This window comes from Xyrauchen texanus, chromosome 7 (genome assembly GCF_025860055.1).
Source record: "Xyrauchen texanus isolate HMW12.3.18 chromosome 7, RBS_HiC_50CHRs, whole genome shotgun sequence".
NCBI lineage: Eukaryota > Metazoa > Chordata > Actinopteri > Cypriniformes > Catostomidae > Xyrauchen > Xyrauchen texanus.
Window position 1 is genome coordinate 148371 of NC_068282.1, and position 14235 is coordinate 162605.

The 14235-nt window shown below is 39.8% G+C and overlaps 1 protein-coding gene across 1 annotated transcript; it reads left to right on the plus strand.

The window, feature by feature from the left end:
* Window positions 1–405: 405 nt before the first annotated feature.
* LOC127646639 (FUN14 domain-containing protein 1-like) lies at window positions 406–8872 on the plus strand. Its single transcript, XM_052130403.1, has 5 exons — window positions 406–522; window positions 2404–2560; window positions 3187–3262; window positions 7374–7502; window positions 7691–8872. Exons 1-5 carry the CDS (start codon window positions 495–497, stop codon window positions 7766–7768), a joined length of 468 nt encoding a protein of 155 aa, XP_051986363.1. The 5' UTR covers window positions 406–494; the 3' UTR covers window positions 7769–8872.
* The last annotated feature ends 5363 nt before the right edge of the window (window positions 8873–14235 follow it).

Sequence of the window (14235 nt, forward strand, 5' to 3'; positions counted from 1 at the left end):
GGGAATTTACTGTGACAGCCAAGGGTTAGTGTGATTGGAGTCACAATCCTTTAGGTCAATTTTATTCCCTGCAATGTTAATTTAAATATTATAGACTGTATTAAGTTTACCTCTGTAACAGTGGATAGCAGACGACACGTGTATGTGCTAATTAAAGGCACATAAAAGAGGTGTGGTATTCATAAAATGAGGAAAATATAGAGTACAGCTCAGAGAAACAGACTGCATATACACGTTTATACTTTAAACAGAAAATCACCCGTTTCCTTTCATCGGCGCCTGATTTATTGATTTCGAAAAAAAATAATACAAACTCATCGGTGAATTCAGAGTGAGGATTGCAGGAAATTAGACAGATGTACACATGTTTTCTTTGTGTGTTTCTTTTATAAGAATACTGTTTAATGTTTGAAATATTGACGTGGCTGTAGGCGGCGCGTGCACGCACAGCTGTCAGCGCCATCTGACGTCATGACGCCATACACGCATCCGAAATGGCGGCACAACAACAACACACAGAAGGTAAGCGCGTCATATCTATATCTCTAAATATATGTTTATATTACACATACAAATATACATACAGATACCACTGTAAAATGATCAGTGTCTCTGGATTTACTATTTATAGGTATGTGTTTGAGTATAACGAACATTATAGTTTATTCTATAAAGTACTGATAACATTTCTTCCAAATAAAAATATTGTCATTTAGAGCATTTATTTGCAGAAAATGACGACTGGTCAAAATAACAAAAAATATGCAGTTTTTCGAATAATGCAAAGAAAACAATTTCATATTCATTTTTAAACAACACAATACTAATGTTTTAACTTAGAGTTCGGAAATCAATATTTGGAGGAATAATCCTGATTTTCAGTCACAGCTTTCATGAATGTTGGCATGCTCTCTACCAGTCTTTCACATTGCTGTTGGGTGACTTTTATGCCACTCCTGCCGCAAAAATTCAATCATCTCGGCTGTTTTCCTCTGGAATGTGATGAAGAGGTTTTCAATGGGGTTCAGGTCTGGAGATTGGGGTGGTCATGACAGGGTCTTGATCCGGTGCTCTTCCACCCACACCTTCATTGGCCTGGCTGTGTGGCATGGAGCATTGTCCTGCTAGGAAAACCAATCCTCAGAATTGGGGAACATTGTCAGAGCAGAAGGAAGCAAGTTTTCTTCCTGGATAACCTTAAGTACGTAGCTTGAATCATGCGTCATTCATGTCCTTTGCTGAAGCACCCCCAGATCATCACCGATCCTCCACCAAATTTCACAGTGGGTGCAAGACACTGAATGCCTCTCCAGGTCTCTGTCTAGCCATTAGACGACCAGCTGGAGGATCGGTGATGATCTGGGGGTGCTTCAGCAAGGCTGGAATCAGGCAGATTCGTCTTTGTGAAGGACGCATGAATCGAGCGCATGAATCGAGCATGAATCGAGCCACGTGAATCAAGAATATCAACTCTTACCTTCTGTTGATGTTTCTTGCATTCCTTGAATAGATCATGTTTGCAATTTTCAGAGTCTGGGAACAAGAAAATGTTGTGGTTCTTCCAAGAACGTTTTCCTTTATTCCTCGCCTCACGTAACACAAGATCTTTATCGGATGATCTCATAAATTTGGCCAGAATTGATTGGGGTCTCCCTCCGTGGATCGCAGAGTCTGTGAGCTCGCTCGATTTCCATCTTATGGCCTGTTATGTTGAGTAGACTCGGGAAGAGCCCGCCATGGAATTTCACCATGCCTTCGTTCTCAGGAATTCCAACAATTCGGACGTTGTTTCGCCGGTTACGATTCTCAAGGTCTTCTAACTTTTCCCAGACGCACCAAGTCCGTCTTAGTCGCTAGTGGATTAGCAGCTAATTCCCCTCTCTGATGAGTCCAGATAATAGATCCGTTTCTCAACATCCGACACTCTTGCAACCATCTCAGAGAACTTCGTCTCCATGGCAGTGATCGTATAACAGCAAGATCCTCCAAGTCAGCAACCACCTTCGCCAGATCTCTCCCACCGCACCGTCCAAACTGAGTCCCCAGTCTGCGGCCTTGTCAGGGGTATCAGCTTGAGCATGTAAGTGTCTTTTAATGTCTCCAGAGCCCGAGGATTTCGACTTCTTTGACATATTGTCTTCATAGTACAGTTATGGAACCAGGTGTATCGAATCTCACCGGTTTTTACACAAAAAGTATTAAAACTAGCAAAGTGCACAGAGCTCGCTGTTCACACATCCGAACCTCACATGGCGCCACGCGACTAACCCACATCTCAATGTTATAGTACTCGCCACAAATATTTGTTAAACCTATAGATATAAAACTGCAGTGTGTTAGTGTCACCTACTTCACATTTGAGGTTGTATTTTGGGGTTTGACTCTCTCTTTCTCTGTTCTCAGCTCAAGAGGATGAAGATGAAGCTTACGAGATTGTGGATTTGACCACATATGCACGCAGTCATCAGTGGTGGAGCACTGTGTTTGGGAATAATTCTGGCCCGCTCGCTGAGAAGTATTCTGTGAGCACGCAGATTATGATGGGTGGAGTCAGTGGCTGGTATGTTCTGATGTAACGGGCCATTCAGCACATGTACAGTAATTATCATTTATAGTCAGATCTTAAATGTCTTTTACATTAGACCAAAGGTGAAAAAGCCAAAAATGTTCCAGGTCATCTTATGAATCAAAAAAACATTCAACAGCACACATTAGAGGATCATGAATTAATCAAATAATTTACTTAGACTTAGAATTAGGACTTCTGAAACAAACTTTCAGAAAAAAGTATTTTCTTTTCTTTCCTGCCGGACAGTCAGTTTAAAGATGTTGTTCTTGAAATGGTCCGTCTGATATGGAATGAGTCGTTTGTAGTGTAACCCATTAAAGATGTTGATGGTGGTGTGGCATAGTGGTTAGAGCTCAGAACTGGTGGTCAGTCCCTGCAAGGAGTGAGTTTTTTAACTATCAACATTGTGCCTTTAAATAAGACCTTGTACTTCAGGTATCACAAAACATTTGTTTACACCTGGAAGTCTTGCAAATTAACTGAAAACCGCCACAGCTGTCACAATGCTGTCAAATACATAGCATCACTGTTTAATATTAGCACAAAGATGAATAATGTTAATAATAATGCTTGGCTGGTATTAATATGGTAAACATGAAAACTGTACTCATGTGCAGGTGTGCAGGATATCTGTTCCAGCGGGTCGGGAAGATCGCCGCTACGGCCGTCGGAGGGGGATTTCTGTTGTTACAGGCAAGTATTAGTTTACCTCTGAATGTATATAGTGATGTAAAGCTCTGAATCAGTGTTTTTTTTCTATTAGTATAGAGCTTTTCACAACACATTGTTTCAAATCAGCTTTACAGAAAATTAAACCGTAATATCTATAAAGTCTTAGTCATCATTGTGTAGTTTGACTAAATATGATTGTGAAGTGCATATAAAAATAAGTAATTAAATAATAATTGTATTAATAACCCCAGTGAGAAGCTGTAGGCGACTGAACTACATAAGATGTGGATTAATGGAGAAAAATAACCTTGGGAGAAACCAGACTCACTGTGGGGGCCAGTTCCCCTCTGACTAACCCCACCCTAACCCTAAACCAGACTCACTGTGGGGGCCAGTTCCCCTCTGACTAACCCCACCCTAACCCTAAACCAGACTCACTGTGGGGGCCAGTTCCCCTCTGACTAACCCCACCCTAACCCAAAACCAGACTCACTGTGGGGGCCAGTTCCCCTCTGACCAACCCCACCCTAAACCAGACTCACTGTGGGGGCCAGTTCCCCTCTGACCAACCCCACCCTAAACCAGACTCACTGTGGGGGCCAGTTCCCCTCTGACTAACCCCACCCTAACCCTAAACCAGACTCACTGTGGGGGCCAGTTCCCCTCTGACTAACCCCACCCTAACCCTAAACCAGACTCACTGTGGGGGCCAGTTCCCCTCTGACTAACATCATGAATATAACATGTATATTTACATTTATGCATTTGGCAGATGCTTTTATCCAAAGTGAATTACAGTGCACTTATAACAGGGACAATCCCCCCGGAACAACCTGGAGTTAAGTGTCTTACTCAAGGACACAATGGTGGTGACTGTGGGGATCGAACCAGCAACCTTCTGAGTACCAATGTATTATACAGAGCACTTATTACAGGGACAATCCCCCCGGAGCAACCTGGAGTTAAGTGTCTTACTCAAGGACACAATGGTGGTGACTGTGGGGATCGAACCAGCAACCTTCTGAGTACCAATGTATTATACAGAGCACTTATTACAGGGACAATCCCCCCGGAGAAACCTGGAGTTAAGTGTCTTACTCAAGGACACAATGGTGGTGACAGCAACCCTCTGATTACCAGTTATCCGCTTTAGCCCACTACGCCGCCACACCTATATAAAGTCATATAATGACAATATTACTTATGTATAGTTAAAGTCATGCTTTAAAATGATTAAACTAAGTAAGTGTTAAGGGTCGGTGTTTAAACAAAGATTTAGTATGAACTGTAAGATTAATGACTGATGTCTTTTATAATGTCCATTATAAGATCGTAGTCCATCAATAGACCGAGGTGTTGCAGGCAGAGATCAGTGAGGTGCATCAGAGTTCAACCGGCAGGTCTTTTCGGTTCAGTGAGGTCCCTCCTAAATCCAAAGTTCAGACAATGGCATATGAAGTATCTGATGTCTTATGGTTGGAGTTGGCCTCAGTTCATCCTCTCAAGTCCATCATAATAGACGAAGTGATGTTTGGCACCAGCTGCATTTAGTCATCATCATTCAGCGACATGAAGCAGTGGAGTCCAACACGAAGCAGGAATGCTGGATCCAACTGTATCTGGTAATCTCGGGATATGAATCCAAAGGATGAGACATGGAAACAAATAGAATAATATTAGCGTAGATGCCATTAAATGTATTGCAGAGTTAATGATCATGATAAATAGCACTAAAGCAGCCTAATTGTGTGTTGAGGATAAATGAGGTGTATGTCTGGATAAATCGAGTCTTTAGTTTAGACTTAAACTGAGGGAGTGTGTCTGCATCTCGAACAGTGTTTGGGAGACTATTCCATAGTTTAGGAGCCAAATATGAAAAGGATCTTCCTCCTTTTGTGGATTTTGATATTCTAGGAACTATTAACAGGATTGTGTGATCGTAATGAACGTGATGGAATATAGCGTGACAGAAGATCACTTAAGTACTGCGGAGAACATTCAAAGCTTTGTATGTAGTTACAGAATATTAATATTAATGTGTAATTTAACGGGTAACGATGATAAAATGGGGCTAATATGATCATATTTCTTGGTTCAGCACTCTGGCTGCTGCATTTTGAACCAATTGAAGTTTATTTATTGATCTTGCTGGACATCCTCCCAGTAATGCATTACAATAATCTAGTCTTGAGGTCATGAACGCATGAATTAGTTTTTCGGCATCAGCAACAGAGCATGTGCCTTAATTTAGCAATATTTCTGAGGTGGAAGAATGCTGTTCTACTAACATTTGTAATTTGATTTTCAAAGGACAGATTGTATCAAATATAACACCTAATTATTCACTGTTGAAGATGATGCAACAGAATATCCATCTAGAGTCAAATTATATTTTAGCGGCTTATTTTTAGAGTTTTTTGGTCCAATAATTAGAACCTCTGTTTTATCAGAATTGAGTAGAAGGAAATTTCTGGCCATCCAATCTTTTATTTCATTGATACACTCTGCTAATTTAGAGAATTGTGAAATCTCATCAGGTTTTGAAGAAATATAAAGTTGTGTATAAAGTCTACAGTAACTCAGATAACCGCTCTGCACAATTGGGCTGAAGAATATCATCTCTGTTGGTTGGTGGCACGAGGAGGGCCTACACTATATTAGGCAGGTGGTTTTAATGTTGTGGCTGATAGATATTAATGTTAGGCAGACATGTCAGGGCTCCAGACTAAAACAAATTCTTGGGAGCCATTGGCAAGATAGAAAGGCGAAGAAAAGGAAGACAGCTGAGAACCCATTAATCAGAGATTTAATAAGAGTACAGTTGAGAAGATCAGTTTGTATTCCCTTTTGTCTCATAGACATGTTCACACCCCTTTCATAATTTATACAAATATAAGAGATAAAATATTTTTTTATTTAGTACTGCTCTTCAGAATCTACTTTATGTAATTATCTGTAATGTATAGTATGCATATATTAGTGTGTTGCCTTGAGCATCAATGAATGTTTGCAATAGTGATGTACAAGTCCCTCAATTGTCCAAAGTGTCAAAAGCTTGATTTTATTCATATATATAGAGAGAGAGAGAGAGAGAGAGTGAGTGAGTGAGTTGAAGTCAGATGTTTACATACACTTACATTGAAGTCATTAAAACTCATTATTTTATCACTCCACAGATTTCACATTAGCAAACTATAGTTTTGGCGAGTCGTTTAGGACATCTACTTTGTGCACGACACGAGTCATCGTTTACAGACCGATTGTGTCACTTTTAATTGACTATATCACAATTCCAGTGGGTCAGAAGTTTACATACACTAAGTTAACTGTGTCTTTAAGTAGCTTGGAAAATTCCAGAAAATGATGTCAAGCCTTTAGACAATTAGCTTCTGATAGGAGGTGTGCTGAATTGGAGGTGTACCTGTGGATGTATTTTAAATTCAGTGCCTCTTTGCTTGACATCACGGGAAAATCTAAATAAATCAGACAAGAATTCAGAAAAAAACTGTGGCCCTCCACAAGTCTGGTTCATCTTTGGGAGCAATTTCCACACGCCTGAAGGTCACACGTTCATCTAAACAAACAATAGTACACAAGTATAAACACCATGTGACCACACAGTCATCACACCGCTCAGGAAGGAGACGCATTCTGTCTCCTAGAGAGGAACGTAGTTTGTGTGAAAAGTGCAAATCAATCCCAGAACAACAGCAAAGGACCTTGTGAAGATGCTGGAGGAAACAGGTGGACGAGTATCTAGATCCACAGCAAAACCAGTCCTATATGGACATCACCTGAAAGGCTGCTCACCCTCATGCCATCCCAGATGTGTGTGACTTTCTTCTGATGAGCACAAATGAAGATTTTTAAAAGAATATTTCAGCTCTGTAGATCCATACAATGCAAGTGAATGTGTGATATTTGGAGATTCAAAGTTCTGGTCACCAAAGGCAGCATAAAAGTAATTTTTACCCCGTCTGAATAGATCCGTTTTCACCCAAAACCAACTGGCCCAAAATATAACTGTACATCTATATAAATATATACAGGTATATATCACGAGCCTCCTGGAACCTGCTTACTGTAACTGGTCTATTTGTTTGAAGGTTTTGTGGTTGTTTTTGTCTTGCAGATAGCCAATCACAGCGGCTACGTCCAAGTTGACTGGAAGAAAGTGGAGAAAGATGTGAATAAAGCGAAGAGACATCTGAAGAAAAAAGCCAATAAATCAACTCCTGAAATCAATACATTCATTGAGGAGGTAAAGACATCACTAGTTATTTAGCATAACAACTGCTGTGTAACCTTCCTTAAATGAGCCAGTAAATAAACCAAAGTTTTGTGTTAAAGCTTCCTGTTTAATGACCTAACTCAGTGTGTTCTGTGTGCAACAGTGCCCTCTTCTGCTTGTGAATGATGTTATCTCACATACACCTCAATATTTTTCAGGCTACTGAATTTTTGAAGAAGAATGTTGTTCTTTCAAGTGGATTTATTGGTGGATTTCTGCTGGGTCTGGCCTCTTGAGGATGTGAAAGCACCCATCAATGGCCTGCTGCTGAACCTGTGTGGGCCAATCAGCACATCTGTGGCTTCTTTACTCACTCTGTATTTGTGAGTTTAATGATGTAATAGTCCCTTTTGGCTGTGATTTAATCGGATTGTGTACAGGACAGTTGTAACTCTGAATGTGCTTCAAACAGCAGCATTATCTGAGGTGGTTTTCACATTGGTCACTTTTGCTGCGGTCCGAATCGGAGCGTGATGATTCCCGGCACCCCATGCAGCGTTGCTGTGGTTTCAGACTCCCGACGCTTTTCCATCATCAACTTGCATCATCACAAATGTGCACATGATGGAAAGCACAACGCTCACTATAGTTGTGTTTTTATTAATTTTGTGTCACACTTCAGCAGTTGTCCAGGGGAAGGAGACTATATCTGTGCTCACAAACAACGGCGCTGGTTCACGCACACTCACATATATAAAAGGCACCTCACATTTTCTGTCCCGCATGTTCCCCTGCCACTCATGATGCACGTTTGTGCAACTGCTTAAATCAGTAAAAACACATGCGCAAGTCATTTTACAAGTGCAGACCAGAGTACAGGTTGCTTTCTCGCCACAGTTCCAGTGCAACTGAACTCAGACCACCTCCTGAACGATCCCCAGCCCACAAAACAGCTTTCACATTACCAACTTCTCATGCAAACCGTGCTGTTTCGGACTGTTTCAGTGTGAAAGCCCCCTGAGAGAGTCAGTCAACACAACTAGGATGTTTGTTTGGATGCTGATCACCCTTGAAAACAAACAAATGGAATATTGCATGTATGTGTCTTGTATGTTGTTCAAGTTGCTGCTAATTCAACAGTGTTTTGTAGAACAGTGATCTCTATTGTTTCCACTGTACATCAGGTTGGAGTGTATGTTCATTAATGCACTGCTTCAGTACAGCTACTGTTTACTTTCTACATAAAATTACTCTGTGATCCAGTGTTCTGACATTACTTTTGACTTTTATTTTTATTCAAGCTCATGTATTTGAAATTCACATTGTTTTTTGGTGTGACTGCTATTATATTTAGAAATATCCCTTGTACATTTCTATTGGCCTTAATAAAGTTGGGTTAAATAGTGTTTTCAGATGTATTTTTTAGTGGTACACTAATCACTGCTGTGTGCAACTGTTCTACATGGAGTGCCTTGCAAAAGTATTCAGGCCCTTCACAAATTCTCTCATTCACAGTAAAATTTCACAATAGGTTGATTATTCCACTGGAGACCTTTGACCTCAGGCTTCCTGTCTCTATGACAACATGACAAGGACTATATCATTTAGCCAAAGGATTTCATTATGTGAATTTGCTAAAATAATGTGTATTCTTAAATGTTTTAACGTATTTAAAAAAAAAAACGGTAAATCACTTGAGGCCGTGCTATATACTAAGCAATTCTTTAATACTGATACCAACCTCTGCGGCTCTACTAAAGCAGAGAACTAACCAAGTATGGGTCTCTGCGGTAAAAATGGGCATTTTCCCAACCGTCCAGTGAAAGTAGGGAATCTCACTGTATTAATCAGTGGGCGTTTCCAAACCGGGACGGGCGTTTCCCAACCGTCCAGTGAAAGTAGGGAATCTCACTGTATTAATCAGTGGGCGTTTCCAAACCGGACGGGCGCTTCCCAACCGTCCAGTGAAAGTAGGGAATCTCACTGTATTAATCAGTGGGCGTTTCCAAACCGGGACGGGCGTTTCCCAACCGTCCAGTGAAAGTAGGGAATCTCACTGTATTAATCAGTGGGCGTTTCCAAACCGGGACGGGCGTTTCCCAACCGTCCAGTGAAAGTAGGGAATCTCACTGTATTAATCAGTGGGCGTTTCCAAACCGGGACGGGCGTTTCCCAACCGTCCAGTGAAAGTAGGGAATCTCAATGTATTATTCAGTGGGCGTTTCCAAACCGGTACGGCGTTTCCTAACCGTCCAGTGAAAGTAGGGAATCTCACTGTATTAATCAGTGGGCGTTTCCAAACCGGGACGGGCGTTTCCCAACCGTCCAGTGAAAGTAGGGAATCTCACTGTATTAATAAGTGGGCGTTTTCAAACCGGGACGGCGTTTCCCAACCATCCAGTGAAAGTAGGGTATCTCACTGTAGTAATCAGTGGGCGTTTCCAAACCGGGACGGGCGTTTCCCAACCGTCCAGTCAAAGTAGGGAATCTCACTGTATTAATCAGTGGGCGTTTCACAACCGGGAATGCATTTCCCAACCGTCCAGTGAAAGTTGGGAATCTCAATGTATTAATCAGTGGGCGTCTCCAAACCGGGACGGGCGTTTCCCAACCGTTCAGTGAAAGTAAGGAATCTCACTGTATTAATCAGTGGGCGTTTCCCAACCATCCAGTGAAAGTAGGGAATCTCACTGTATTAATCAGTGGGCGTTTTCCAACCAGGAATCCGTTTCCCAATCGTCCAGTGAAAGTAGGGAATCTCAATGTATTAATCAGTGGGCGTTTCCAAACCGGGACGGGCGTTTCCCAACAGTCCAGTGAAAGTAGGGAATCTCACTGTAGTAATCAGTGGGCGTTTCCAAACCGGGACAGCGTTTCCCAACCGTCCAGAGAAAGTAGGGAATCTCACTGTATTAATCAGTGGCCATTTCCAAACCGGGACAGCGTTTCCCAACCGTCCAGTGAAAGTAGGGAATCTCACTGTAGTACATTTACATTTGGGTCAATGACGTGACGGGTCATTTTTTTGTCCAAAGGCCTTAATAATAATAAAAAACAAAGATATGACATCCAAAGTATGTAAAGTAGTACAACTTGATCTCTTTTATTGAATCCAAAAGATTTTAATTATATTTTACTACATATAAAGGTATTTTAAAGATTTTGAAGTGTCATAATGTCATTCGGTTTAACCGTCCGAAGGCCAATACAGCCATTTCATTTGTGATTAAAATATCTTAAAATGTAATAAATTTATTTAATTTTTATTCTGGCATGATTTTATAACATCATATATCAACATTGTGCAAAATGGTATTCAAATTATGTGTAGAAGTCGTTGCTTTGTTATGAGAAAGAATGTCCGGAAAAATTATTTTCATTGATGTCATTCGGAGAAACCAATATAAAGGCACCATTTTGGATCAAGTCATGTGTTCAATATCATGTGACAGGATGTGACATCATTCAGACACCTGCAAATGACCACACGGTTGTGAAGCAAAGTAAGTAACTCTTTCTTAACTATTATAAAAATTTATGTTTTCACTTGCTCATACGCATGTCCCGAAATATCAGGTCATTCGGTACAACCGCTATAAAACATGGATAATGTTTTAATATTTTAAAAACTTGTACTAAATATAAAATGTTTGATTGTCCTTTTGCTAGATAGCTAGCTAACTAACTAGCTAGATAGCTAGATATCAGCCTGTTAGCACTGAGTGAAGATTTTGTCATTCCGTTTAACCAAAAGTGTCATTCGGTTAAACCGAAATTTTGGTTATACCGAATGCCCTACTGGTTGTACTGAATGACAGCACTGTATGTTGGTCATATTTGTACTTATTTGCAATTAATAAATACAACATTCTATTAATAGGAAATGTGCATAGTGTATTATTACATCATTTTGACTGAATTTTACCTTTGCAGATGCCTTTATCAAATAAAGAAAAAGCAGCTCACTACTGGGCAAGGATCAATGCTGATCCTGTTAAAAAAGAACAGTTGCTCGCCAAAAGAAGAGAAAGGTATCATTTGTTTTGATTATTTATAGACATACTATGGTGAAGGGAATGTCCATAAAACCTGGATTGTGCATGTTTATCCTACTATGGTAAATTGAATAGGGATTTTGTATTGAACATGACTCTGCAGCACAGTGTCATAGAGACAAGGGGGTGGGCTAATTTTACTCAGGCAATCAATCAGTCTTTAAAGATCATCATGAAGCTATTAAGCCACACACTAGCGACCATTTAGAGCACCCTAGCAACCGTTTACAAAGACTGCCATTATAAAAGGCCCAGAAGGATATCTTTGCAGCACAATGTCATAGAGACAAGGAGGTGGGCTCATTTTACTCAGTCAACCAACCAGTCTCTCAGGATCATTGTGAAGCTATCAAGCCACGCCCTAGCAACCAATAAGAGCACCCTAGCAACCCAAACAGAGAGGGATATCTTCAAATCCGAATGTAATAGAGTCATTGGGGTTGGTTTATATTCATACTGGCAAGCAGCCTTTTGAGTAGCATCATTGACAGCTGCCAAGCCACTTCTTAGCAACCAAGCAGTGGAGTGGTGGTGGCGTAGTGGTTAAAGCACAGGGCTGTTAATCAGAAGGTCAGAGGTTCTAACCCCACAGCCACCACCATTGTGTCCTTGAGTAAGGCACTTAACTCCAGGTTGTTCTGGGGGGGGATTGTCCCTGGCATAATTGCACTGTAAGTCGCTTTGGATAAAAGCTTCTGCCAAATGCATAAATGTAAATGTAAGCAGAGTACCTAGCAACCACTCCGAGTATGCTAGAAACCACATAGCAATACCCTAGCAATCACCCCAAATACCGTAGCAACTGCATAGCAACACCCTAGCAACCAGGTGATTGAAGATGAGCTTGAGGTTAACTGCATGCAGCAGTCAGGGGAGAGAAATGTCTTCTCTGACAAAATCGTCTACTTCAAAGAAGACTTGCATGCAACAATTAGTGAGCCAGAACCTCTAAATTCACGGTCCTCTAGATTATGCTCCAGAGACTGGATGGCTTTCATGAATGCATAGTAGCTCATCGTTGTAGCACTTGTTCCAAGAACCATTAAATGATTCAATGTTTTAATGACTTAAATAGAATTAATAATATGAGTTGTATGTAATGTTTGTTCCAATAACAATGAAATGTCTTAATGCTTGACATTCTTTTTCATGAATATATAGCCTAGCAGCTCATTGTTTAACAATTTAAACACAATTAAATACTTAAATGTTTTAATTAATATAATTTGCAATACGAGTGTAAATATGTTCATTCCAATATCAATAAAATGTTTTAATGTTTGAAGTACTTTTTACATTAATAGCCTATTATATTAACACTAAAATGTGTTTTTGAAGCTATTTGTGTCTGTTTATTGTCTTAAATATGCATAATGTCAAGGGCAGCAGACATAGTCATTCGGTATAACTGGCCTTGGTCATTCGGTAAAACCAATATAGTAAATATTTAAATTGAGTAATATTGTTTTTAATAACTAAAGGAACTACAATACAAATATAAAGCAGATAAGGCTTTTTTTTCTATATTTCCCCTTTTCTCCTTTCCCTGTGCAATGTTTTACTTGAATATGTTGGAGGGTTTAGAGTAGTCCAATAAAATTACTACATTTACAAGATCAGTGAAATTTTTATTTGATATTTCTTCCATGTTACACACTATATACTATCTCAACATCAATGTCTAATCAGGTTTGTTCATGAATAATTATCTGCAAATTAATAATTTTAAATATATTCATGGTTAAACTGAATGACTTTTTTTGGTTACAAATTTTGTCAGTCCTGTAAAATATGACAAAAGCAGTGTTAATTGATCGTACAAACCACATAATCTTATTGTTAACACCTAGGTAAACTAAAAAATGGTTTCAAAATTAGTTATATCTCCATTATATTTTTTTTACACTTTTAAAAACCTTATTCGTCAATGGCCCATTTATTCATTTGGCCGACGCTTTTATCCAAAGCGACTTACAAAAGAGGAAGAACATCAGCGAATCATCTTAGGGAGACAGTGGTACAAAAAGTGCCCTATTACAAAGTTTCACTATCATCATAATAGTATACAAAACAGATTTAAGTGCAACAAGAAATGTAAACTATTTTTTTACTTTTTTATTTTGTAGTAATCAGTGGGCGTTTCCAAACCGGGACAGGCATTTCCCAACCATCCAGTGATAGTGGGGTATCTCACGTAAAGAACAGAAAGTATACTCCCAAATTTGATATTGGAACGTAAACGACATGGGAGTAAATCTTTATATAAAAACAATAATATATAAAAGTAATATCGCACGAGCAAGAGTGCGATATGGCCCGTTGTCAATCACAGCAGTACTGATATAGGGACATATCGCACGCTTGCGACTGTGCTATTACAACAGTTCAATGAACAGTACATTTTTTTTTTCAATTAGGAAAAACCAAGTAGTTAAGGTCATAAAAACGCATGTGTGTGTGGAACTACATTTGTTTTGAACAGCAATGGCAGATTCTGATCTGTCTGGAAATTACGCGTCCAAACCTCCGTTTGTAACTCAAGTTCACTTCAGAAATAATATCACAGCTTGTGTCGTTTCTAACAAGTTATTGGATAAACAAGGATGGATTGATGGGTGTGTTGGAAATCACCTGTTGCCACTCCCGAGCAGATATGCTGGTTCTGAAGATCAGCTTTCTCAGTCGAACAATTAGCGTCCAATCGGGGT